General features: G+C 40.5%; 1 protein-coding gene across 3 annotated transcripts; it reads left to right on the top strand.

Moving 5' to 3' along the window:
* Window positions 1-64: 64 nt before the first annotated feature.
* Window positions 65-25,952, top strand: tmem266 (transmembrane protein 266). Of its 3 annotated transcripts, none has more exons than XM_077596278.1 (11): window positions 65-212; window positions 2,181-2,283; window positions 6,823-7,011; window positions 15,749-15,903; window positions 17,887-17,960; window positions 19,404-19,460; window positions 19,578-19,716; window positions 21,255-21,370; window positions 21,996-22,188; window positions 22,939-23,001; window positions 23,068-25,952. In XM_077596278.1, exons 2-11 carry the CDS (start codon window positions 2,270-2,272, stop codon window positions 23,682-23,684), a joined length of 1,617 nt encoding a protein of 538 aa, XP_077452404.1. In that variant the 5' UTR covers window positions 65-212; window positions 2,181-2,269; the 3' UTR covers window positions 23,685-25,952. The 3 variants fall into 3 exon arrangements, 2 of the variants coding, with proteins under 2 accessions (XP_077452404.1, XP_077452403.1); XR_013299597.1 differs by lacking the exons at window positions 65-212; window positions 2,181-2,283 and adding an exon at window positions 4,668-4,831 and having other exon boundaries at window positions 23,068-24,375; window positions 24,553-25,952; XM_077596277.1 differs by lacking the exons at window positions 65-212; window positions 2,181-2,283 and adding an exon at window positions 4,668-4,831.
* Window positions 25,953-27,724: the final 1,772 nt, after the last annotated feature.

Genomic DNA, 27,724 nt, shown 5'->3' with positions numbered 1-27,724 from the left:
CATGGTGCCCTCTCGCCGGAGGAGAAGCTCCATTTGTCGCGCTGTGTGCCCGGAAAGGCGACGCCGGTGCTCGGCGGATTTGTCAGCCCACTCAAGCCACCAACCAAGATCCTCTCATCATCGGCGAGGAGGGAGATGTGTCCGTCGTCACTGCGAGGGCAAATGAGTCACGACCACCACTTTCCACTATATAGAGCCAAGAAATGCAGGAGGTTAGTGTGCAATTTGTTTGCTTGCTTTATTCATTCCTCGTCTTGGTGGAATCGGGAGGGGGGATGGAAGAATCCCACCGAGGGGCCTCCGAGCACAGTTGATGTCGACCTCGCTTGACATGATTGCAAATGCATCTTGATGAGGATGAGCTTGTGCAGAAATAGACCGAGGCTCGTTGGCTGGAAACGAGATGGAGAAGCCATTGTAGAAAGCCATCTCCATCTTCACGCACTTCTAGGTCAGATTCAAATGGTCAAACTTCTGGGAATTGATACTTAGGTCTTTATCATTTGCCCAACAATACCAGTGCATAACCTTGGGGAGTCCGCAACTGAGGCTAATATTCAGTCATTCATTTGCTAAACTGCTTATCCTCACGAGGATCGCGGGGGGTGCTGGAGCCTATTCCAGCTGACTTCGGGCACCAGGAGGGGACAGCCTGAATTGGTGGCCAGTCAATCGCAGGGCACGAAGAGATAGGCAAGCATTCACGCACTCACTCATAGCAGGGGGCAATTTAGAGCGTTCAACCAGCCTACCCAGCATGTTTTGGGGATTTGGAAGGAAACCGGAGTATCCGGAGGTAACCCACTCTTTTAAGATTCATTGGAAAGAAGCTAGAAACAAAATTAAAGCGAGCAAGAAGAAAATTAGAAATGCTACACATGCTGCTATTATATAGTGGATCATCAGCCAAGTGCATACTAGAAAATAATAATACAACATCCTGTGGGCAAACTGTAGCAGTCTTAATATTTTTGACAGCATGCTCATGAATGCTGCATTTTTTTCATCCAATGTAAATATATACACTATACAAATACATGGTAATTATGATGAGAAGCAGTATGTCGTGCAAGGATATATTATTTTTGTTGTAGAAATATAAATTGTTTCCAATGAAACATAATGGTGAATTTTTATAGGAAAATATTTCTGTAGTTTTTCAAGTTTATGGTAAGATTGTCTCTTGATAAAATTGATTATTTAAATTGTTGGACAATGGACACCATTTTTATTCATTCCATACATTCTGCCCCATTTGTAAGAAGAATGCATTGTGGGATAAACAGCAGAACTGAAGAAAATGTGCCAAATCTTGAGTGCCAATGCTGAACATTTAATCCTTGATATTTTGACTTCAGTTTATTGTTCGATGAGCGCTTGTAGTAATTGACAAAAAGACAAAGGCAATTCACATAGACAGTTCTGATCACTATCTGCCCTCCCAGTTTTTAAAAAAGAGACATCCTTCACTGTCTGGCAGCCAATGAGTTAAAAAAAAAAGGTGGTAGAATATGGAAAACTATTAATATTTATTGTAAAGAAGCATTTATACATCATAAAATAATTTAGGAAACTGAAGTTTCTGAACATTACCATCTGTGTAATTGCATATTCTAGTAATGTGTAGAATAAGATATGGTTCAAAAGTCCAAAGTTTAAGGAATACCTGACATTAGAAAAATCTACATATTGCCACAGTGCTCCATGTCAGTGCCCCGATATTTATGAATCCACTCATCTGAACTACTTTGCCGTTTGCCAAATTTTCTGTCCTCTTCCATGCAAATGGGCTTGTCACTTAACTGACTTGAATGGCCTTCTGTCCCGCGGGACAAGGAGCAAGCTAGCATCCCTCGTTACTTGCTATGCAAGAGGTGTGGTGTTCCTCAGCCCCACAGATCCACCGAGCGAAGCATATATTAAGGGAGATTTAAAATCCATTTCAGTTTAGTGCTCCCAGGATAAATAGTTAAACAGAGCATAGGCAGAAGTTTAGAAGAAGGTGCCAATGGGAACGTGCACGTGTAAAGGGGCACATCAAAAACTAGCTATCATGTGTGAGCTTATTTTTTTATTTTTTTTAAACTGAAAAGACAATTTGCTAAAATGTCACAGTATCTAGCTCCATGTGTGCTATTCCTGTTTTACGTATTGCATGTCATTTTCTATATTTTCCAAAGGTGCGAAATGAGCCGATCCAGGTCATTGTTGCTGTGAATATCATTTTACACCTAATTTATTGTGAGCGTGCCATCAGAAGCCTTTCAACATGAGCAACCACCAGTAAGTACCCTCTTTGCATCTTTTTTTTTTTTTTTGAGAGGCTGTAAAATCCTGAATTTCTATTGACGGACACGCCGTCTCGTGCAAAGGCCACCTCCATCTTGTTGGGTCGTGATTAACTCGACGGGACCCGCATGTTCTCCTGGAGGGTCCGTGAACAAGGGGGTGTTGGGCCTCATCTACAGCAAACCAGCAATCTCCCGTCCCTGCTGACACCTCTTAGCAGTCATGAGAGATGCTCACTTATCATCTTGTCTTATTGATAATTGCTCCATGTGTGTGTGCGGTCTGGCAGACAAGCCCTGCATTCTGATGACAGCAGCGCTTGGTGCTAAGAGAAGGTAGAGTGGAATGGAGATCGGGGCTGGGATAGAGGTGCATCCAAAATGAGTTCAGTCAGCTGTGCTCTCTTGTTAAAGGCACAGGGCCCTTAGAACAGTTGGTAGGTAGCGCGACGTCAGTGACGTCATTCTTAAGTAGATGATAGAGGGAAGGTGATGAATGGTTGTGAGTGGGATTCCGTCAAGCCCAAAACCAGAAAGTGAGGCGACAGATGGTGAAACTCTTTAGTTGACAAACGTTGTTGAAGTTATTTTGACCATAAGTCTCTTTGCCAGGATCTCCTACGCCAGGGGTGTCAGACTCGGGTTGGTTCGCAGGCCGCGTTAACGTCAATTCGATTTCATGTGGGCCGGACCATTTTAGATATAATATTTAGATTTTTTTTATAAATGGATTAAAAGAACTGGATTAAAATCCCTGAATATTCAGTTTTTTATAGATCTAAAACAATGTTTATTTTAGCTTTTTTTATATATATATTTAGATTTTACAAAATGATTTTTGAACTAAAAACACAGAAAAAATGGATTAAAAAATGACAATTATTGATTTAATAGGGGGAAAATCAGGATATTTAATATACATCTATACTCTTCATTTTAATTTGATCCTAAAACAGAAAGTCGGCACTCATGATTTACTTTCCCGGGCCACACAAAATGATGCGGCTGGCCAGATTTGGCCCCTTTGACACGTGTCCTACGCATTGGAGAATCTCTGAGGTTTTTTTGTGTGAATTTTGGTCCAATATTTTTGGGGGTGATCATTTAAATCTCTGCAATTGAAAAAAATAAATTTGAACATGCGCTGTAAAAATGAATACATTTACTTAAAGTTGCCACTATTACCATTTAAAAACACTTGTGTAAAAGTATAGAGAAAAATCTTATAGTACATCGGTAAAGTTAATTTTATGATAGATTTTTGGTACATTTTTTAAAAGTGAAAATGCTAGTACACAATGCTCCAGCGCCCCTTACGAGGATAAGTGATACGGAAATTGAATGAATAAAATGAATAAATACTTTGAGCAAAAGATTACAAACAACTTGGTTTCAAAGAGTACACTTTGTAACCCATTTAAATACAACCACTAGATACTGATATTGTCATACAATTGAACCATTATTTTATGTTATTTGTATATTCTCCGGTAGTTGATGATTTTTTTGAACCAATGTGATTTTTAATTAAGAATAAATTAATAATTATACTAACTTTACAGTGTACAGATTAATTTGAGATTGTCTGGCTGCTGTTGTTTTTCTCTTTTAAACTCATTTTTCATGTCAGTGGATTGAGGAGTATAAAAAAAACTACAGTGCCATTGCTGCTCGGTTAACAATAAATTGCGCTGGGAGTACAGGTCAGGGCGACAATGTTGTGATGGTACAAATAATGTAGTTGGGAGCTTTTGTCTGAGCTACTACTGGGGAGGGAGTGTGGCCTGTCCCTGTATAATTGATTTGGAACATTTGTCTTGGTTTGCTGATGATATCAAGACAGTGAATTGCTGCACTCCAAGCAGCAGCCAAGTGTCTGGATACAAACTTATTGGGCAAAGTGGCCGGCTTCCAGACAGCTGGGTGGAAATGCAGCGGCTCTTAGCACTCAGTAACAACGACACCAATGCTCTCTTACAATTTAAAGTGTTAAGTAAAAGTTCAACGAGTGCAGACCTCAGCCAAGGCTTAATAAACATTATTCACCTGTTAAATCAATAGGTGGCTGACTTCAATGGTTTTTTTAATGGAATCATGTTTAATTCACAATTTGAAATTGTCCTTGAGTCTCCTAAGTACAAAAGCAAAAATGCATATGTGCAAATAGCTAACTGCTATCTATACCATTCAACATTGACCATGTTTTATCTTGAGCTGTTTTCTGAAAATAATCAGAGTTAGCCCTCTCACTCAAAATGGATGGGATGTTTAGCACCACCCATCCAATTAGTTAATGCAAGGGCTGCCATGCCCACCAGGTGTAAGAGATGAGGTCATGGATAGCTAACAGGAAGCTTTCCTTCTTTTTTGTTGATAAATAATACTAACTCATCTTATTATTATTATTCTGTGGTTGGCACGCAACCACTTCAGATGTCTGTTGTTACTTTGGAGAGACTCCAGCACCCTGGTGAGGCTAAAGAATTTCAGAAGATGAATGAATTATTAACATTTTTTAACTTCTTTTTAAATTCATATGCCAGGTAAGAATGATTTTATTACAGTTGAGAACTTTAAAATGGAAAAAATATTCAGAAACATGATAGATTTTTATTATTGTTTCAAAATATGAACAGATTTTAAATTGAGATGTATGTTAGACTGACTGAACATCAGATGTTGGCGCTCGTACACTTGGGAACTCATCACGGGTTGTGATTACACTTAAAATACCGTGTGCGGTCGATTGGTCGCCGATCTTTTGCATACCTGTCAACCTCTGCCGATAACTGCCCTTATAAATGATTATGATTCCTCTTACAAACCCCCAAAAAACCTTACAAACACCGTTTGTACGAGTCGTACGGTGTTTGTAAGGTTTTTGGGGGGTTTGTAAGGGGAATCATAATCATTTATAAGGGCAGTTATCGGCAGAGGTTGACAGGTATGCTTTTCTTCGCGGTCTTTTGGTCGCCCGTTGTCGTGGTCGGGGCATCAACAAAAGCCAACAATGGCCATGAGCAGTTTCACTGAGCCGACGTGTGAGTGTATAAGAGTTTGTATGTACATACATGCGTTGTCCCTTTAAGAAGCTACGTCAGTCAGGGTCTTAACAAGTTCTCCAACAAAAAACAAGAAAAGTCCGGGAAATTTGGAGCTTTTCTTTAGCCTAATAATTAATAGGGCATTAAGTATGACTAAATAGTAATTCACAGTTTGTATTTAGGGAATTTGAGTAACGATTTAAATGGTAATTATCACTTACCTTCCAGGCGACCAAAAGACCGGCGACCTAAAGATCAGCGACCAAAAGACCGGCGACCAATCGACCGTGTACCTAAAATACGCATTAAGTTGCAGTTTTGTTTCATGGGAAAACTCGTGAAAGTACACAGTGAATTATGATGTTGAGAAATTGTCCGTGTGCTGCTTATTGGTATTGCAAAATGCAGTGGAATGTTGTCGCCTGCACTGCGAAAGAGAAGTGTAGTGTTGAGATGTAAAGTCGTGCAGGATGGCAAGCAGCCACTCTGCTGGGCTCCGGTCATAATGGCTGCTGGCCCGCTCTCTGATTGGCCGGAAATGTGATTTTGATGCACTAAACAGTTTCTCTGTCATGACTGATTAGTATCCTGCTTGCCTGGTGGCTTGAGGTGCCAAGTGTGTTGCAAAGTCAAACCGCACCATTTGTCGGACTCTGTAATACAAGTCAAAGTAATGGATTTCCTGAAAAGGCTTCTGATTAAGAATGGACCCGAGCAAAGAGTTAAAGCCCATTTTCTTTGTAGGCCTGCTTACATTAGCATTTAACAGCAACCTCCAGCCTACAAAGGAAACGTACAATACACCGAGACAGTGTCGTTGTCTGGTAATCAATGCCTTTGTACCGCTGTTGATCACCGGAGTTATTCAAGTCTCCGGCAGGGTAACGCCGGGACCGCAGCCAAAGCACGTGAGACTTCGAATAAAGGGTGACTTCTCCTTGTTCCCCATTGGCTCCGGTTGTGCCATCACACCCTCCCTGTGTGTTTAATCTCCAGCCCTTGTTTGGAGATAAAATGAGAGGTGCTTTTACACAGAATATGTGGTTTTAATACCTCACATGACACAGAAGAGCAAATGTGAATCATTATACTATAATTTTAAAACCTATTATGTCTGCATCATTAAAAAGCCTTATCTGCTACCATGTACATTTTACAGCGAGCGACTTGACCGATTAGGAAGAGAACACAAAAGTGATCTTGCAAGTAAATCGAAAATATTAAACACATTCTATTCTATTATAAATCAAAGTTGCTGCATGTAATTATTAATGGCAATTAAACATCCGAGTTCACTGGATGTTGCAAATGTGTGAGCATGTTTGCACTTTAATTCTTTAGCAATAGCCAATATTTAAACCGACACCAACTGTATGGCAAATGGTGAGATTTCAATAGAAAAACTTTTTTATTTTATTTTTACTTTTCATGACGCCAGACTTTAGTGACTGAGATTCTAATGTTCCTCATCTTTTGTGCTTGTATATCAGCGCGCCTCCCAAAGCGGTATCCTCTGAGCTCGAGGTGATCTCCCAACAAGTGGAGGAGGAGAACCAGTGCGTGGCCCCAGTTCAACTGGTTGGCTTCACCTACAGAGACTTGCCTCTGGCTGCCCTGGATGTATCCCTCGCTGGATCCCAGCTCATCTCAAACCCAGATGAAGAGGACAACAGAGAGGGGTACGTCTGAAAGGCTTTATATACTAGAACTGTCCCGATCAAATATTGTTGAACCCGAGTTTGACTCTGGGTAACCTGATTTTGTGATCATGTTTAATCGCCATTGATCATAATAAAGTGCAAACATATTTTGCACCATACACAGCCTTTAAGGGCGGACACCAAAACACAATCTGAACAAGACAAATAGGAAAAAAAAGAATCTAACCCAGCCAAAAAACAAAAGATTAAAGTCTATTTGCACTATACACAGCATTTAAGGAGTGACACCAAAACACCATCTGAACAAGACAAATAGAATTTAAAAAAATAAATAAAAAATCGTACCCAGCCCAATGTATTTCTTAGAAAAGATCTAAATGATATATATATATATATTTAGAAATGTTATCTTGGTAAACAAAATGATGGCACAATAACTTTCTGTAATTGTTGCCACCTCACTCAAATCACATTGATTTTGTTTTCTTATGGATTTCAAACACCACACTCACAAAGGCTGACGTTGGGAGACTTAGAAATCTATTGTGTATTGTCACTCCATTTTCTCAACTAGTTACAGCTAACAACCCTCAAAACAAAGATTAGTGCGAGGTCAAAGCTCACCGCTCAAGATTTGGTTGTGAGTTACACTTGGATTATAATTTTTTCCACTGTCGGATCAGAGATCACACACAAGCAGCAAATGAGCAGGATTAATCATTGTAATCAGATCGCACTCTCAGTCATTTGTATGCTCAAAAGCACCAAATGTAATCACACAATGACTGATGTTTCTAGTCCAATTATGAAAATTCTAGTAATATTGTGGCTCGTTTTTCTGCCTGAATGTGCTATATCCTTTATGAGGATGGATTGGCAATAATCTATCCAGCCATTATGGCTTTTATGAGCCCTTATTGCATTCTCGTTGTCAATTTTAATGTTGAAATCCTGTGGTTTTGAATTCCCATTTTTTTCCCCACCATTGTCGTTATGTCAGATAGCCATTACTTATTTAAGAGCTGGTTCTTGTTGATAACTGAGCAACCGAAAGATTTGTAAGCAGCCTGAGGGCACTTCCTTTTCTGTCTACAAGGTCAGCAGGTTTGTGTGTTCCTATCTCAATTATCGACGTGTCCGCGAAGGGCAGAACACACCCATCGGGGGCCCCCCCTCTAGCGAATGTCCTTGGCGTGACTCACATTCCTTTTGGCATGGTTGGAAAATAACAGTATCCGCCATTTCGCCATCTAAGCCTTGTTGTGTGGGCCGAGAATGTCCGAGGCCGCCTGGGCTGGACCGATCGAATGCTGGCAGCTCTGTGGACTGTGACAGATGGGCCTTGACCCTCTCCAACATTTTTATACTTGCCCAGTGAAACAATGGAATCTCTCAAATAATAACCTTCCTACTGAGTGAGAAATATGGTTGGCTATCACTGGAGGCGCCTTGGCCAACGATATATTTCTAGGAAGGTTTTCTTTGGTTTGTCAAATGGTCTTTGTTGTTGTTGTTGTTGTTGTTGTTTTTATTTGACTGGGTCACAGGGTCTTTATGCTAGAAGTAAACTGTGCTCAGCTCACACATTTTGAAAAGCGAATTTTATGCTACTAACAGTTCATGTTTATGGTCAAGTCAGATATGGAACAAAGAGATATATTGTGTATTTAAACAATTACATCATTTTTGCATCAAAATGGATTAAAAGCATAATGGTAACAGAATGTGAGGTGTCATAGACGACGTTGTTGTGATATAAAGCTTTCTGAAATATAAATTTGAACACAATCGGTGCAGCAACACTTGTAGATGGACAATACAAAATATTCTTTAGCATAAATTCAGTTGTTTCCTCTTTAACCACTTTATCTGATTCTATCAAAGGATAGCAAAATTAGCATCAGTCAAAAAGAAAAAAATACATTAAATTAAAACACTAGACACAAAAAACAAATTTAAAAAATCAGTGCAATGGAATGTACCAAAAAAATCTCTAAAATTGCCAATTTAAGAAAATAGATTTAGCTCTCCAAAGCAAAGTAAAAAACTGTCACAAAATATTTAAGGCTCTTGTATTAGCTAAAAGCATCATCTTGATTATGAAATACGCTGCAGTTTTCTGGTTTGTACTTGTTGCTGGGTTCAAGGCTGTGCTGAAACACTGTGTTCTGTTTGGCGTATGATTTATGAAGTGATTTGTTTAGCTATGTAATGGCCGCAAAACAAAGGCGGCGTGGAAAAAAAAACAATGTTGTTGTGACAACAGTGTGAATTTAAAAAGGCTAACGTGTGTTTTTTGATTCATTGTCTTTGTGGAATTCAATTAGCGAGTGACACACCTTCCATCCTTCTACGATAATGTCGTGTTGATGGCATTTTATTTGCTTTTGGGTCCTAAAAAAAAATCTACACGCCTCTGTTTCTATAGTGCATGGTTTGTGTTAAATTTGATCAAATATATATTATTTCCTCTATCTGCAGTGAGCTATTTCCGGGCCGGATTTGAAATGGGTCGTTGAAGTGTCACCTTCACATTAAACTATGTGGGAAAAGAACGTCACAAGTCGCGGCGGTACTGACGCATGTGTTGCATCATACGGATGACGCAGGCGCAGAGTGGTTAAGAGTTTTTGAATGAGTTTAAATTTTTCAAAGGTCCATGGCATGAAGGAAGTACAATGAAACTGACAGTGACAAGACTTGTTGGGATTTACATGACCCAAATGTTGTCTGCTCTAATTTACATTCCAGGCATGTTTTGTCACCTTTTCACATTTTTTGGGGAGTTGATTGAGTCCTTTGATTACAGGGTAGACTATTAACTCATTGATATAGTTTTGAATTAAATGTGTGTTGCTGAATGCATACCTGTCAACCTCTGCCGATAACTGCCCTTATAAATGATTATGATTCCCCTTACAAACCCCCAAAAAACCTTACAAACACCGTACGACTCGTACGGTGTTTGTAAGGTTTTTTGGGGGTTTGTAAGGGGAATCATAATCATTTATAAGGGCAGTTATCGGCAGAGGTTGACAGGTATGTGAATGGGACAATATTTGGGAGCTTTAGCTCAAACATTTGATGACATAGCTTGATGAGCTTTTTTGCATGTGCTTGGAAAAGTAGAAGAACGCACATTCTTGTCTGGCACGCCAGCTTCGTGTTGCTCTTCGTCGAGAGACGTGGGCGATAATGTGGGAGGTGGATGTTCTTGCGGACCACATGGGGCACGAGCAGTACTTGCAGATTCTGTGCAGCGGTGAGCTAGATGGAATTATTAATAGCATTTGGCTGCACCGTTTCCTGCAAGATGGGATTTCACAGCACAGTCAAAGATTTTTTGTCGTGATTAATGTGAAGCAAGATGGCGCACTCTTAACACCTTGATAGTAACCTCTTAGAGATGCCTTCATAGGAGTTAGCATCAGTCTATTTTGAGCATGTTTGAAGTACAGGAGCATTCAGGGAGCGTAAACAAAGTTGAATATAAAATATGTTGTTGTACAGTGTGTGACCAAAATGGATTCCAATGTCAATCTTGTAGGTGTTTATGATTTTTGAATACAATATGTCAGGTTTGTGGAAATGATGCATTCCCCTTTTTAAATGTGATGCTTTTGTGATGAAAGGAGACCAGATAAATCATTTTTTAAAATGTATCCACCATTTATATAAACGCTAACATTTTGGATTGTATATTAAGTACAAAAAAATATATTTTTTAAATTTGTTTGTTTTACAGGCAGTTTTTTTGTCTATCAGTAGACTTTGGGCTTTTTTAACACTAATTTTATAATTCATTCAAGTCTCCAATTTCATTTGAAGAAAAAGAGCCAAGGAATAATGACGTTTTTTTTACCAGACCTTAGCAAAACTTTGTGACAAATGTAGACATTATCTGTATGGTGCACGAGAATTTCCCAAACACAATCTCTAAAATCACTAACATTTTGTTGAGGCATCAAATGTTTTGAAAAAGGAGCTCCAAACTGCTTTTTTCATGATCCATTTTAGAGATTATCAGTTGTTTGCTAGTATCTAAACTGGTTAATCTGAACTTCGGACTAGGTAGAGTTCTGAAATCTGTCAAGGCCTCTCCCTATGCAGCTGAGCTTGTCCTGAGTTTTGATCCACATCTCAGCTGGCTGCCCACAGCAGCAACAGCAGCAACATATGCTGTTCATCTCTGGGGCTCCAACTGAGAGGTGTGAGGCACAAAGCAATGACAGATGGTTCATATAGGTCAAACTGCCATTTTGACTGGAGGGGGGGTTGAAGAAATAAAAGGAAGGATGTATGGCATTGGAGCCAATAAGCTTCTTTTCCTACTCCCATCACTCGTGTCCGGTCGATTTGGTCGCCGGTCTTTTGGTCGCCCGGACCGGGACAATGGGCGACCAAAAGACCGGCGACAAAACAAGGTAAAACAACACGGTCTACGCATCAATAAAAGCCAACAATGGCCATGAGCAGTTTCACTGAGCCAACATGTGAGTGTATGAGAGTTTGTATGTACATGCGTTGTCCCTTTAAGAAGCTACGTCAGTCATGGTCTTAACAAGTTCTCCAACAAAAAACAATAAAAGTCCGGGAAATTTGGAGCTTTTCTTTAGCCTAATAATAACTAGGGCATCAAGTATGACTAAATAGTAATTCACAGTTTGTATTTAGGGAATTTGAGCAACGATTTAAATGGTAGTTATCAATAACCTTCCGGGCAACCAAAAGACCGGCGACCAAAAGATCGGCGACCAAAAGACCGGCGACCAATCGATCGTGTACCCCCATCACTAACCAGTGGCTCCCTTTTGATGATGAAATGAAATGGTGGTGGCACAGGTGACAAGCCCATCTGACTCACGGCACCGGGGCATAGGGGTTAAAACGTCCATTGGCGTGAATGTGTGTGAGCTCATAATTCAAATGTGAGGCTTGGCAGTCAATAAATAATGTTTGAGTGCCACTAACGGTGATGCATGTCCAATCCATTTGAACTGGCTGAGACTGACAATGAATGATTGCTGCCTGTCCTATTGAGTTAGTTGTTCATTGCTGTCAATGGCATTAAACGAGGTAACCATGAAGTTAATTATACCAAAAAAGAGAACATGTTTTTTCCTCGGTCTGAATTTTGCTTACAGTCAGGTTTGTCATTATATCCACAAAAGCATGCTTAAATAAAGAGGAAAGACACCTTTCTGTATTTTCACTTGCAAGGAAGACGAATGAAAACCTGAAATGACTGCCACTTACCGACAATTATTTGAGATTTACAATATTTTTGGGCTATAATGACAATTCCAGAAGACTGCAGGTAATAATACTCCTCATGCCAGACCGTAGTGGTATTTTTATAATGAGCAAAAACCATAAAATAGCCAAGCTGCTACTGTGTTAGCAGATGGGGGAAAAGTAAAGAAAGATAGTGGCTTTTCTTACTCTCCCTATACCACGCACTCAGAGGAACAGTCCTCTTCATCATCCTTGGCCCCATGTGCGACACAATAGATGACAGAGAGTGCAGGGTTTGAGGGTTTGTTAATATTCACAGACATGCAAAGTGCGAAATTGCTTTTTAGGCTGAGAGCGAGAAGCCATCGAGTGTCCTGGTAAAAACCTATTTATCAAGGACAGCTTGTCTGCTGCTACACACATGGAGCTCCCCATCCATCTTCATTTGCTCAGTATCGGTGGCTCATTTCTCTGGCAAAGACCAGTGCTTTGCGTGCTCACTGCCATGTCACTCTTTAGTGGCACAATCTGATGACACTATAAAGCTGCAGCCTGAAGATGGCATGAATAAATGAATTGCTGTCCGGCAATTAAAACTTCAACTGTCTTAAACTAACCACAAAAGTAGGTACATTTGCATGAACTACAGCAGGTTTGTACTACTCTGGACAAGCAAAAAATACCATGACCGGACGTTTCGTCGAAAGACGTTTGGTCGACCGGACGTTTGGTCGAACGGACGTTTGGTCGAACGGACGTTTGGTCGAACGGACGTTTGGTCGAACGGACGTTTGGTCGAACGGACGTTTGGTCGAACGGACGTTTGGTCGAACGGACGTTTGGTCGAACGGACGTTTGGTCGAACGGACGTTTGGTCGAACGGACGTTTGGTCGAACGGACGTTTGGTCGAACGGACGTTTGGTCGAACGGACGTTTGGTCGAACGGACGTTTGGTCGAACGGACGTTTGGTCGAACGGACGTTTGGTCGAACGGACGTTTGGTCGAACGGGTTCGCTCGCTGTCAAATTATGACAGAGAGTTTACTGTTGATATTTTTATATTAGATATTTAGATATTAAACTCACTCTCTCTCTCTCATGATTATAATTTTGAGAGCTGGTTTCAACAGTAACAACCCGGCGACCAAACGTCCGTTCTACCAAACGTCCATTCTACCAAACGTCCGTTCGACCAAACTTCCATTCGACCAAACGTCCGTTCGACCAAACGTCCGGTCGACCAAACGTCCGGTCAACCAAACGTCCCAGTACTGCAAAATACAGATCGCGTTTTTTGAGATTTCGCAATGTTTCCGGTACACTGCAAAAAAATGGTGGACTATTGCGGAAATATTTTTCAGTATTTTTTGCATCCGCATGATGCATAATTAACGGAGTGTCGGCCATGCAGAAAACTGTTGCTGGTTTGCTCCCCGCCTCCTGGTGATGAATTACTTTGTTGGAAAATCTAATTGTCTGCATCCCAGCATGGCGCGCTCTTTTGCTGACCTACGTGGCTCCGTTGTAAATGTGCAATCACGACATTAATCAAGAGTTGCGATTGATCTTTCAGAGGCCTGCCAGACCTGCGCAACTTGAGTCGTGATTTTTCATTTTTTTTTTAGAAGGGGACTTTTGTGTGCGTCCGTTACAATCAATACCTTCACTGAGTTGATAGAGTAGTCCCCACTTATTAGCGTTGAATGAAACGCACTACTCTTGGATTTAATTTCATTTAGTGCAGGGATGTCAGACCCGAGTTGGTTCGCGGGCCGCTTTGACGTCAACTTGATTTCACGTGGGCCGGACCATTTTAGATATAATATTTAGATATTTTTTTTATAAATGGATTAAAAGAACTGGATTAAAATCCCTGAATATTCAGTTCTTTATAGATCTAAAACCATGTTAATTTTAGCTTTTTTATATATTTTTTTAGATTTTACAAAATGATTTTTGAACTAAAAACAAAGAAAAAAATTGATTAAAAAATTACCATTATTGATTTAAAAGGGGGAAAATCAGGAAATGTAATATACATCTATACTCTTCATTTTAATTTGATCCTAAAACAGAAAGTCGGCACTCATGATTTACTTTCCAGGGCCACACAAAATGATGCGGCGGGCCAGATTTGGCCCCCGGGCCGCCACTTTGACACTTTTGATCTAGTGCATCAAAGAATCAAAGAATGTGTGTGGAAGTGACCTATCATGGCCGAAATGGTGTACGGTGCGCCATCACGTCCATCTCTGCCCACTATTGATCGCCGCCATGATCTAATCCCCTTGCTTTGCCCTGCTGTCAGCTCACCTTCCATTCCCCCTCCTTCCGCTGACTGTTGATGTCTTCATGAGGTGGAACACGGCAATAGTTGACTTTTCTAGCTCAATCCTTACAGCAAAACACAAAAACTGATCTGTTTGTTGATTTTTTTTTCTTTTTTTTGTATTATCAAAACAATTTTAATCATTTATTTATTAAAAATAAAAGCCTTAGGGACTTATTTTAAAAGGGTGACAATGTGTTTGATGTGCAAAAATAGAAGGACAACAACAACAAAAATCCTCATACTTGACCGATATTTGGAAGTGAGAGTCACACTTTGTACTGTAATTCAAATATTTGCTGCCACCTCTGCTGCAGCATTGGAGAAATTCCGCCCGCATTAAGTTTATTTTGTTATCATTCATCCAGTATTTTATTATTATTTGACCTCGTAGTTCCCTCGTGATGAAAACGGCACTTTTGCTGGTTAAAATTGCATCTCCTGATTTAAAATTGCTTTAATTTTCCCATTAAAATGTAACTTAATATGATTTTGTCCTTCAAGCTACCATACGAGTTCCACAAGTTGGCCGTAGTTGCTCATTTTTGGGTGCTGCCAGTCATGTGGTTGATCTTTTTTGATGGTTGGTTGTCGTTCAGGATTTAGAGTGGCGCACAGTGATTTCAAATAACTATAACAGAAAAGCATTTAACTGCTCATCTTGAAATGTAATCGAGGTCACGAGTGATCACTTACTTACGGGTTTGAATAAAACAATGAAAGCGTGCGAACCTCCCAAAAGTTAGATTTGTAATTAACATTACATATACATATAGTACATGTAGATTGCCTAGATTTAATGAATATTTATAAAAATGTCTATAACATGAAGCTTTTAGCATGTCTATTGATACTGTAACTGCTTTTAATTGCTGCTGCAATGTTTTAACTTCTGGTTGCTCTTATGTCACCCCATTGGAAGTAGCACATTAAAAGACTGATATAGATCCTGTATACTCTTGGCATACTGTACTCAAATTGAACACTGGTCAGTGTGTAATACGTAGCTTGACTTTGACAAAGTTCAGAGTGATTCTTGATATTGAAGCTAATAATAATTCAGAAATGACTTGTAACACATTTTTGGCATTATATTTCATTGCATCGAGGGTCACTTTCACATTAGCTGCAAGGATACTTAGTAAATGAGGAATGCGGAGTGTGTGGACATCTCCTGTGGTTTGTTTCAGGTCCAATTGGCTGAAGCCATGCTGCGGCGGCCGGGCGGCTCTGTGGCAAGTGTGCCTGGCGTCGGCCGGTTTTAACTGCATCCTGGTGGCCTGCGTGCTTCTGGTGGTGCTGCTGCTGACTCTGGAGCTGCTCGTCGACACCAAGCTGCTGCAGTGTGAGTAAACAGATGCGGCTTTAGGAGTCCAGCTGTTCCTTTTAATTGACCACCGTCAGCGCTTGTCTGCACCTGGAAACATAGTGTGGCATGTCACGGCTGTTGCAAAGGGGCTACGAACAAGCTGCTTACTTTTCTGCCAAGTCATCATTAGAATGATTAAAGGCAGTAATGATATCGTTCGTCACCGCTGAACTACAACGTTTGCGCTAAAGAAAGACAAGTTCATTTGATGCGCAGACGTGCCTTGACATTCAGGCTTCATTCATCAAATTCAAGTATTTGTATCTCAAATTTTGTACACTATGAATACTGTGCCAACTTACTTTTCAGTTATGTTATTTAACTGGCTGCCATTGACGGCCAAAAAAGGGCAAATCCCAAGATAAAATTATATTAGTAATTTGTATCACACTATACCTCCAAATATTAAGCTTCAAGAAATATTTGTTTAAAACTTAACAATTGAGAGAGAAAAAATGCAGGATGTGTTTTTTGGCCATTGTTGCTGACATGTCCAACATCTATAACTCTAAAATAACATTTCTAAATGAAGCAAAATTTCATGGGTGGTGTGTACTAAAGGAAACCGTGTGCGGTCGATTGGTCGCTGGTCGATTGGTCGCTGGTCGATTGGTCGCTGGTCTTTTGGTCGCCGGTCTTTTGGTCGCGGTCTTGTGGTCGCCCGGACCGCGACAACGGGCGACCAAAAGACCGGCGACCAAAAGACCGGCGACCAAAAGACCGGCGACCAAAAGACCGGCGACCAAAAGACCGGCGACCAAAAGACCGGCAACAAAACAAGGTAAAACAACACGGTCTACGCATCAATAAAAGCCAACAATGGCCATGAGCAGTTTCACTGAGCCGACGTGTGAGAGAGTTTGTATGTACATATGTTGTCCCTTTAAGAAGCTACGTCAGTCAGGGTCTTAACAAGTTCTCCAACAAAAAACAATGAAAGTCTGGGAAATTTGGAGCTTTTCTTTAGCCGCATAATTACTAGACTACATGACTAAATAGTAATTCGCAGTTTGTATTTAGGGAATTTGAGCAACAATTTCAATGGTAATTATCAATAACCTTCCGGGCGACCAAAAGACCGGCGACGCGTGATTAGTCCATGGAAAATGTCTGCTAAAACCAAAGAAGTCATTTCTTATGTCTTATTCATCAACACACTACTCTTATCGTTTAACTTTTAATGAGATGAGTGGTCCCGGACTGTTCGACATGATCCCAGGTGGGGAAAGCGCACTCTGATGTAATATGATGAATTCTAGTCACAACACACATTTGTAAAAAAAAAAATAATAATAATAATAATAATGAAAAAAATAAACTTCACTTGCTTTTTTTCAGTGCAATCTTCTTCAAATGTGTTATGTTATGTACTCAAGTCAAAATAATTGTTAATCTGTAAACAGAAAACTTGACATTTTGGAAGAAAAACTGAGATCAGTTTCAGGATTCCGCACCCATAAATTACCAGTAGTTAAAATAAGTTGTCAACTAGGAGACTAAACAATGGTAACAATAGGAAAAAAAACAGAATCCATTTTTAGCTCTGGTGAAAAATGGTCTCAGTATGCATTTCTTTTCAGATAAAGTCATGTTCAACTCTTGTAAGGAAGGTCTAACGATCTGCTGCCCCGAGACTAGTTTATCATCTCTATCCTCTGACCTTCAGCAACTAATCAATCACAGTCTTGGCAAGCTAACTGTCCCATTAGCATTCCACCGTTATTACACGTGGCCAAGTTGCGTGACCCACCACAAACCGATGTCACCTTCATCTGCATGGTCTTTCCTGGCCGAGGCACGCTCGTCAATCACCGTCGCAAGGTCGCGGGGCGCGTGGCCACTGTGAATGTGTTTCATGCCATCTGGTACATGTTTTATTAACACAATAAATACACAGGAGCGTCCGTCCGTGACACGTGAGCGAGCCAAGCGACTAATGGTGTTTCTTCTCCCTGGCAGTTAACAACGCATCGCAGTTCGCCGGCGTCATCCATTGGATCAGCCTGGCTATCCTCTCCGTGTTCTTCACTGAGGTGAGTCTTCCACGCAGTTGCTCCTTTTGCACTAGATACAGGGCACCCCTTTGATTAATGGTTTTGCACAGATGCTCAACAATGGAAGAGTAGCTCAGAAATGATCTACAGCACGTGTCAAAGTGGCGGCGCGGGGGCCAAATCTGGCCCGCCGCATCATTTTGTGTGGCCCGGGAAAGTAAATCATGAGTGCCGACTTTCTGTTTTAGAATCAAATTAAAATGAAGAGTATAGATGTGTATTAAATTTCCTGATTTTCCCCCTTTTAAATCAATAATTGTAATTTTTTTAATCATTTTTTCTGTTTTTAGTTCAAAAATCATTTTGTAAAATCTAAAAATATATTTAAAAAAAAAAGCTAAAATAAACATTGTTTTAGATCTACAAAAATACTGAATATTCAGGGCTTTTAATCCAGTTCTTTTAATCCATTTATAAAAAAAATATCTAAAATGGTCTGGCCCACATGAAATCGAGTTGACGTTAACGCGGCCCGCGAACCAACCCGAGTCTGACACCCCTGATCTACAGGGTCACTGGAAATATTTTGAACTGGATCAAGGATTCCCAAAAAGCGATTACTCTTGCAAATTCACTTTGGCTAACAAGTCTGTGAAAAAACACCACCCAAAATTATCATTATCTTGAGCTACTTTAGCTAGAGTGTCAGATTAAGTATCAGATTCATTGCAGAATTATATAATTTGCCAGTGGAGGTTATGCACTAAGTGTATGGACTTATTGGTGCCCCTGTTGCCTGTACGTTACTATTTAGAGGGGAGCCCCCTCAAGCACACAAGCTTGTTATTTTGTTTATTTTCAGGGACTTTTCTTAATTTACTTTTTTTCTTGTGTTACTATGTTTAATACATTAACACATTAATACTATTATTAAATATATACATTTTGCCCATGGCAAGGCCAACACAAGTTTAATGTCTAATAAGGGGCCACAAAATATATTCCACCAGCCCGCACACAGGTTTTAATACTTTGGTAGTCATTGAAAAATGATGTTTCAGTGACAATAGGTTGATAACCTTGAGGCAGAATTTTTAACATCTATCTTACCAAAGGTGTATATTAAACAAATATTGATATGAGCTGCAGTTTATTGATTTTTTTTTTCCCCCTCACACGTACAGCGCATTCTTTTTTTGTGTTCAATTATTGACCAGTGTTTCCTTTGCAGCCTTAGACATTTGTCTTCCGCAGACTTGACGCTAACATTTGAATTCATTAGCAGGTCGGCCGCGAGGAATGAAACCATGAGCAGAGCGGCAGTAAATGCCACCAACTAGGTCTTTTATTGGGACTTACGACCCAAAATGCGCTGCTGCCAAGCTCTGCCGTCCGTGCGGCGGTTTAGACGGGCTCTGCTTGTTTTCATGCATTTTAGCGACAGTGTCACCTTCTCTCTGTCTCTATCCTCTGCAACCCCAGACGGTTTTCAGGATCGTGGTCCTTGGGATATGGGATTACATTGAGAACAAAGTGGAGGTAAGCTCCCGTGGGTGCTATTAGTCCCGCCTCAGGGGCTTCCTTTACTGCAATGACATTCCCTCAATGTCAAAACTGAATGTGGGTGTGTGTATGTGTTTTTTTTTGTCCCCTAAGGTGTTCGACGGAGCGGTCATCGTCCTCTCGCTGGCCCCGATGGTGGCCTCCACCGTGGCCAACGGGCCCAGCAGCCCATGGGACGCCATCGGCCTCATCATCACGTTGCGCATCTGGAGGGTCAAAAGGGTCATTGACGGTAAGGGGCGGGGTTCTCTGAATGTGTACAGTTTTAGTTTTGGGGATGTGCTACTGCTGTACATGGCACCGTATCTCAAAACTTCAAAAGTAAAAATTATACATGGATTAGTCTTTAGTTTTTTCGCACCGTGCCGTTAAAATGGGGAATTTTCGTCCCCTCGTGGAGGTCCCCTTATAGAAGTCAAGTTTATAGCATCGAAAGGGAGCTAAGGAGCCTTCAGAAACACACAAACTTACATTAAGATGTTAAATAACATTATCATAATATTTTAAAATGATAAATAAGTAAATACATTGAGTAAAAGCTTAATCACCATAACATCTTTTTGTTTTCAGAATAATACATTTGTAAAAGTGATTCATTATAGGAAATAAAAATAGATTGTGAAAGCATATATCCAAGATATCATTCATATTTCACATCAAGAAATTATTTTAATTCTTACTGATGAAAACTGATAACACAAAGCCGAAATATTTGCGATATTTAAAAGAAAACTGTCATTGGCACATGATTGTTTTTCTTAATTCTTATTCTCATTTGCCACTGATGCCTTATTTATTAATCAATACGTCATCATCAAAATATAAACACTCCAATGTGTGTTTGGGCCTCATTTCAAGCTTGTTGCCTCAATTGTCTCTGTCCTTGTTATTTTATTTATTTAACATGACTTATGGTATTATGCTGTCCTAATTAATGTGTCTTGTTCCAATGAGGCAGTCTCTAAGGGCAAACTGTTAAACCAATTATGGAGAGCAGAACATAGTATTTGTTGGGAGTCATTGTTGATTTTAACAGCCTTGCTCCCCCTTGTGGTTTCAAAATTAGCTGCACATTATGCGTCATTTACACGGCAAATAAATTCTGCTCAGCACACCTTTTACACTTTTTATTTCACGTCATTTGGAATGGGAGGAGCTAGTTACGATGATTCCAATCAAAATGGATTGGACGTCTATTGCCGTCAATGGCACTGACATATGATAATGCTGTTTTTCTAGGTAAGAAGTAGAACCCCATTGATTTTAGAGCAGGGATGTCAAACTCATGCCAACTAGATTTCATGAGGGTCTGGACCAGTTTATTTTTGGCCAAAAAAGTTAACTTACATTCGGCCCTCCCATTCAAAATGGATTGGACCTCTAGCCCCGTCAATGGCACTAAAAGAATTGCATGAGTCTGGTTTTCAATGGCAGACAATGATTTCATTTTGCGTGACTTCCTTGTACTTTTAGAGGTGACTTCCTCTAGGCATTTCTGCTCATTTGAGGGTTTTCCAGGTTACTTCCTGTTAAGTTTGGGGTATTTTAAGATTCCTTGTTATCTCCCATTGAAGACACGACACCGTTCTGACTTGCGAAATTGACCGAAGGGCAGTGTTGCACACTCTCAATCGCACAACTCACACATATCTGTTTTTTTACGGCATGAATGAGCTACAAAGAGGCTCATTCGCCGGCCGTATGTTTGACACCACTGTTTTAGAGTGATGAAAAATAAATCTGCTGCTTTTCTGCCTTGTATCGGGACAGCGTACGTGCTTCAAGTGAAGGTGGAGATGGAGATGGAGTTCCAGCAGTACGAGAAGGCCAAGGCGGTGAGAGAGGAGCAACTAGACCGCCTGACGCAGATCTGCCAAGAACAGGCCGTAAGTGCTCTATTCATAAGTTGAAAAGTTGAAAAGTTCAAAACCAATACTAGTGGAGCTCATCTAGAAATTACACTTGGGAACCAGCAGAGAGCAATAAAGCACCAATTAAGAAGATGAACAAAAAAAAACATTTTTCCTCCTTTCGCTTTTTTATTAAAGCAATAAATAACATTATCATCAAAAATAAATGCAAAGAAAAATAGCATTCGTCATCAAAAAGAGGCTTTTTTTCATTGCAAGTTTGAATTGAACTTGTGCAAATGTTCAGGGTATTGAATTGAATGCTTTTATTATCATTATATCTTTTTTTTATTCATTTATTTTCTATATCATATTTTCATTATTAGGCCGTTTTGATTTATAGCTTATTTTATTTATTTACTACACTGCGGTAGAACGCTAATCAAAAGTTGCCACTTAAGACCCTTTAGAAAGCAAGTGACTATTTTTGGTCATTAAAAAACTTCAATATTTGCAATCATTTTTATCTTTTTATTAGTATTAATAATGATCATGCCTTTCAGATTATTTTTATCATTATGATTACATTTATACATTAGTGTGTTTGTAATAAATTGGCTGCCCGATGGTTCCGTGGTTCTTTTGTCTTCTCTCCATTTAGTTTGAAATCCGCCAGTTGAGGGCACACCTGGCCCAGCAAGACCTGGACCTGGCGGCAGAAAGGGAGGCGGCCATGCAGATCCACCATATGTGGGGTAAACCGAGCAGCAGTTTCCATGAGGTTGACGGACTGGCCCCTGGGGTTTCCGATCATCACAGGCCGGCCAAAGCGAGAGAGCCCGGCGGACCCTCAGGTAACCGTCTGGAATAAGCCTCTCCTTTGTACTGGTGGGCTCAGATCGGATGGCTCGACTGCACTCAGATGCTGTTTTCTGTGCTAAGTTGTGGCCTCGGCGCCTCGAGACCTGCTGCACAAATGAGTGTTGATACACAGACAAGTGGAGCTGAAACTCAAGATTGTTCACTTGGAACCGGCAGCCGTGAGAAATCCATCACGCCGCCGATATTTTAGCTGAAAAAATTCGAACCAATTCTTCCATGCTGGTCGACGTTTGTCGTGAATGGCGAAGGCAGGATTTTAGATAGGATTTTTCATATTTTAATCGAGGCATCCGAGCAGGTTTTTTTTAATAAAAATTCAAAGAAGCAAATGTAGGCTAAATTGTAGCGACACGCCGAGATGGACTGTAAGACTTTGCAGTAGTGGCAGGTCATAATTTACGACGACTTAAGGCAACGCGGCGTTGTGGGTGCAATTCATGTCAGGGCCTACAAATTTCGAGAGCCTTTTACTTTATCAGAGCTATAAATCATAAAAATGGACTTGGGTTATGTGCTTCCCTTTTACTAACCTGCCTCTCGTATACATACACATTATTTCGATCATATAAAGATGGCCAATGCTACGCGTGACATACTTGGGTGTGCTAGACCTAATGAACTGTATCCAGTAGTGTTCACTGCATACATTCAAATCCACGTTGAAATGCCCTTAAAATGCCTCAAATTTCTGAGGACTTTTCAACTTTTTCCGCTGTCTCCAGATCACCACGGCCAGGACGACATGAACAACTACATTAGCCAGTATTACAGCGAGCCCAGCAGCGGTAAGTATGGACGCCACGGCGTCAAAGCCCCCGCTTCCACACGAGCCATTTTGCTGTCTCCCGCAGACATGGGCGTTCCCGACCCTGCGGCGCGCATCATCACCACGACGGCCATCGACGTCCACTTGCCCGACAACCCCGGCCGACTCCCTCCGTCTCTGGTGAGCGGTGACAGCGCGTCGGGCGGCCGCCTGCGACGCGCCAACAGCTCGGCCAGCGAGGCCTCGGCCACCACGGCGTCGCGCATAAGCAGCAGCCGCACGCTGGGATCATCGGCCGACTGCAGCTCCACCGTGCGCGAGGCATCCACCTCCACGGACTACAGCGACCAACGCTGCTACCCGCCGCCCTACAGCAGCCCGCTGGCGTTGGCCACGCAACCCAGGGGGAGCCCCAGCGCCGTGGTTCAGGAGTTGCTCTCTTCACTGTCCGAGGACTCCTGCCTCAGCCAGAAAGGTTTGGACCCGGTCAACCTCAAACCCCCCAGCCCCACCGGTTCTACCAAAAACAGCTTGGAGCTGGAGAACAGGGTGAACATCTACAACAAGAGGAACCAGGAGACCCGGGTGGGTTTACATGCAAAACCACTCATCCACCTGCAGGGCACGGACGCCTTCTTGGAAGAGAAGTACCGAATGATGGAACCGGTGGATACGACCATCCATCATTTGTCTGGGACATGAAATTGCCGTAGAACAGGCGCCTAAATGGATGCCACAGCCAAATCATCTGTTTTGGAGCTTGAGAAAGTGTCAGAGAGCAAAAACGGAAAAAGTCACGGACGCTTCGGCCCGTCTTATGTCCGGATCATCGAGGTAGTGAAAGCCAGCCAAAATGAGGAGCTTGAAAAAATGCTTCAAACGATCATTTTATGAAGAGGAATCTTGATTGACATTCCAATCCAATATACCGGGCGTGTCAAACATGTGGCTCGTGGACCCTAAAAGGCCAGCTAAGGGGTCTGATCTAGCCCGTGAGGTTTTTGTAGCTCCTTCTTACTGTACATACAGGATTAAATGCTATCTTTTTTTCAACAAGGGCGCCACAAAACCAGAAGTTTGAGAATTGTGTGATCAAGCGCGTGCACTATACTGCACTTTGCTGTCCGCAATCACATTCATGCAATCGCCCTGTTGTCAAACTGGCAAATTCAATTGCAGCCAATGAGTTAATAAGGAACCTTAAATTGCTCCAAAACCAACGGGAAATAACCTGGAAACGTCCGAAAATCAGCAGCAACCTACAAGCCAACCAGAAGCATCCTGAAAAGTCCTTCAAAATCAATAAGAAATGATCCAGAATTTACCAGAAGTGACCCATGAACTAAACTGAGTTTGACACCTCGGCAATACTCAGTACACACCTAAGGCGGAGGTTAGTGAATGAGTAAAACTAAGAATGTCAATTAACATCATCTGCCAGATATACAAGATGTTTACAAATGTTTGAGCCCATTTGGTAGGCCAATAATTTTGAGAATCAAATTTTCACAGCTTGTGTAGAAACATTTCAAGTTTTTGTGTGTAACGTTTGGCATTTCTATCTTTTCAGGTTCAGAAATGCTGTTCACTTTTAAAGGAAAGGCGTGTTACACTATGCTCAGACCAGTCACCGAATACAATGCACAAATTTGTTCTTCACAAATTTCGCAAAGAAGGCATTCACAAAACAAATTAGGACTTGGCACTAAAAATGTCAAGAAAAGGGCTGGAATGTGGGTTTCACACTTGCTGTTCTAACACTCCTCCGAGGGCTATGCAGGAAGGCTTCACCAACATGCTCCACTGTCTCAAAATTATTGGCCTGCGAAATGGGCTCAAACATTTTGGAACACCCTGTAATTGCTCAATGAAAAATGCGCATGTGCACTTAACAGGTCAAAGTTTGGTTTTGCTGAAATTATATGTATACGTATATGTTTTGACGAAAGTTTGGCGACACTCTTTTTCCTTGTCGACGATAATGTCAAATATTTATTCATCTTATTAGACGTGCTTCATAACTGAGCAAAGAATACCCCGAGATTTGGTACAAACGTAAAGCTGGCATGCAAAATGAGAAAGGCTTTTTCTTTTAAAAAAAGTGGTCTATGTAAAGTAAAGCTTTTATTTGTTTAAAAGATAAATACTATGTATATATAGTCAGGCTTTTTTCTTTAAAAATGACCATGCATATTAAGGGTTTTTATTAAAAAATGACCATGTATAGTAAGGCTTTTTTATTTAAAAAAAAAAAGACCATGTACAGTAAAGCGTTTTTCTTAAAAGACGACATAGTATAGTAAGGCTTTTTTTCTTAAAAAATGACATAGTATTGTAAGGCTTTTTTCTTAAAAAAAACGACATAGTATTGTAAGGCTTTTTTTCGTAAAAAACGACATAGTATAGGCTTTTTTCTTTAAAGACGACATAGTATAGTAAGGCTTATTTTCTTTAAAAACGACACAGTATAGTAAGGCTTTTTTGTCTTTAAAAAGGACATAGTATAGTAAGGCTTTTTATTTACAAAAAAGACCATGTATAGTAAGGCTTTTTACTTAAAAAATGACCATGTATAGTAAGGCTTTTTTGTTTAAAAAAGACCATGTGTAGTAAGGCTTTTTTTCTTAAAAAACGACATAGTATAGTAAGGCTTTTTCCCTAAAAAACGACACGGTATAGTATGCCTTTCCCCCCTAAAAAACGACATAGTATAGTAAGGCTTTTTTCCTTTAAAAAACGACATAGTATAGTAAGGCTTTTTTTCCTAAAAAAACGACATGTAAAGCATGGCTTTTTTTCTGGCAAACGACATAGTAGAGGAAGCCTTTTTTTCTTAAAAAACGATATTGTATAGTAAGGCTTCTTTTCTTAAAAAACGACATAGTATAGTAAGGCTTTTTTTCTTTAAAAAATGACATAGCAAGTAAGGCTAAGAGAGTCGGAGAATAAATCTGACTTCTGATTCTTCACCTTCTAGTTGTTGCTGTGGTCCACTGGCAAAATCATTGGGTCAGAACATGAGCTGGGAATCAGGAGTGAGTTCAATTCCACTCGTTGCAATTCTCAAATTGTTTATTGAGGTAATGAAAAGGATAAATACAACTTCCAACTTTACAGTGGTCCAGTGGCAAAGACAATGGGTCAGAACTTCAGGTGGACTCAAGTTCAAATCAGAAGTGAGTTTGATTCCACTCTTTGCAATTCTCAAATTGTTTATTGAGGTAATTAAAACGATAAATATAACTTCCAATCACATCATTTCAGAAGACACTGTGGTCCAGTGGCAAGAACAATGGGTTGAAATTGAAGTTGGACACAAGTTCAAATCTGGAGTGAGTTCAAGTCCACTCTTTGCAACTCTCAAATTGTTTATTGAGGTAATTAAAAGGATAAATATAACTTCCAATCACATCATTTCAGAAGACACTGTGGTCCAGTGGCAAGAGCAATGGGTTGAAATTGAAGTTGGACACAAGTTCAAATCTGGAGTGAGTTCAAGTCCACTCTTTGCAAATCTCAAATTGTTTATTGAGGTGATGAAAATGATAAATATAACTTCCAATCATCTCATTTCAGAAGTCACTGTGGTCCAGTGGCAAAGACAATGGGTCAGACAGACCTCAAGTTAGTGGATTTGACTGCCATGTGGGAAATGGGGTTCGAATCCCGCTCTCGTTTGACTAATCACTACACTAGTAGTTCAGTAAATGGGTAATCCTTTTTTCATTCAAATAAAGACTTAGTCATTTTTTTCAGCAAAACAATATTTCCGGTCAGCCTTTGGCTTCGGCTGACTGCCGACACCATACAGTTGTTGACTGGCGACGCCGGGACTTGAACCCTCGACACCCATGTCGCAGGCAGGTGACTGAGCCACTACACCACGAGGCGGCCCGCCTATACATGATTGGAAGTTATATTTATCCTTTTCATTACCTAAATAAACAATTTGAGAATTGCAAAGAGTGGAATTGAACTCATTCCTGATATGAACTTGAGTCCACATGAAGTTCTGACCCATTGTCTTTGCCACTGGACCACAGTGACTTGTGAAATGATGTGATTGGAAGTTATATCTATCCTTTTCATTACCGCAATAAACAATTTGAGAATTGCAAGGAGTGGAATTGAACTCACTCCTGATTTGAACTTGAGTCCACCAGAAGTTCTGACCATTTGTCTTTGCAACTGGACCACAGTGACTTCTGAAATAAAGTGATTGGAAGTTATATCTATCCTTTTCATTACCTCAATAAACAATTTGAGAATTGCAAAGAGTGGAATTGAACTCACTCCTGATTTGAACTTGAGTCCACCAGAAGTTCTGACCGTTTGTCTTTGCAACTGGACCACAGTGACTTCTGAAATGAGGTGATTGGAAGTTATATTTATCCTTTTCATTACCTCAATAAACAATTTGTGAATTGCAAAGAGTGGAATTGAACTCACTCCTGATTCCCACCTCAAGTTCTGAACCAATATTTTTGCCACTGGACCACAGCAATAACTAGAAGAATCAGAAGTCAGATTTATTCTCCGACTTTCTTAGCCTTACTATACTATGTCGATTTTTTAAAGAAAAAAGCCTTACTATATACAGACGCTCCACTACTTACGAACATTCAAGGTCTGTACTAAAAATATCAGATCTCATTTCCTAGTTGGACTTATGGCATACTACCTTAAAATCATGTCTGATCTCAGAAGCTAGGCAGGGTCAGGCTTGGTTAGTACTTTGATGG

Source organism: Stigmatopora argus, chromosome 3 (genome assembly GCF_051989625.1).
Source record: "Stigmatopora argus isolate UIUO_Sarg chromosome 3, RoL_Sarg_1.0, whole genome shotgun sequence".
In the NCBI taxonomy this organism is placed as follows: Eukaryota; Metazoa; Chordata; class Actinopteri; order Syngnathiformes; family Syngnathidae; genus Stigmatopora; species Stigmatopora argus.
Note: the sequence above shows the minus strand (reverse complement) of the source record. Positions and strands in the feature narration are given on the sequence as shown.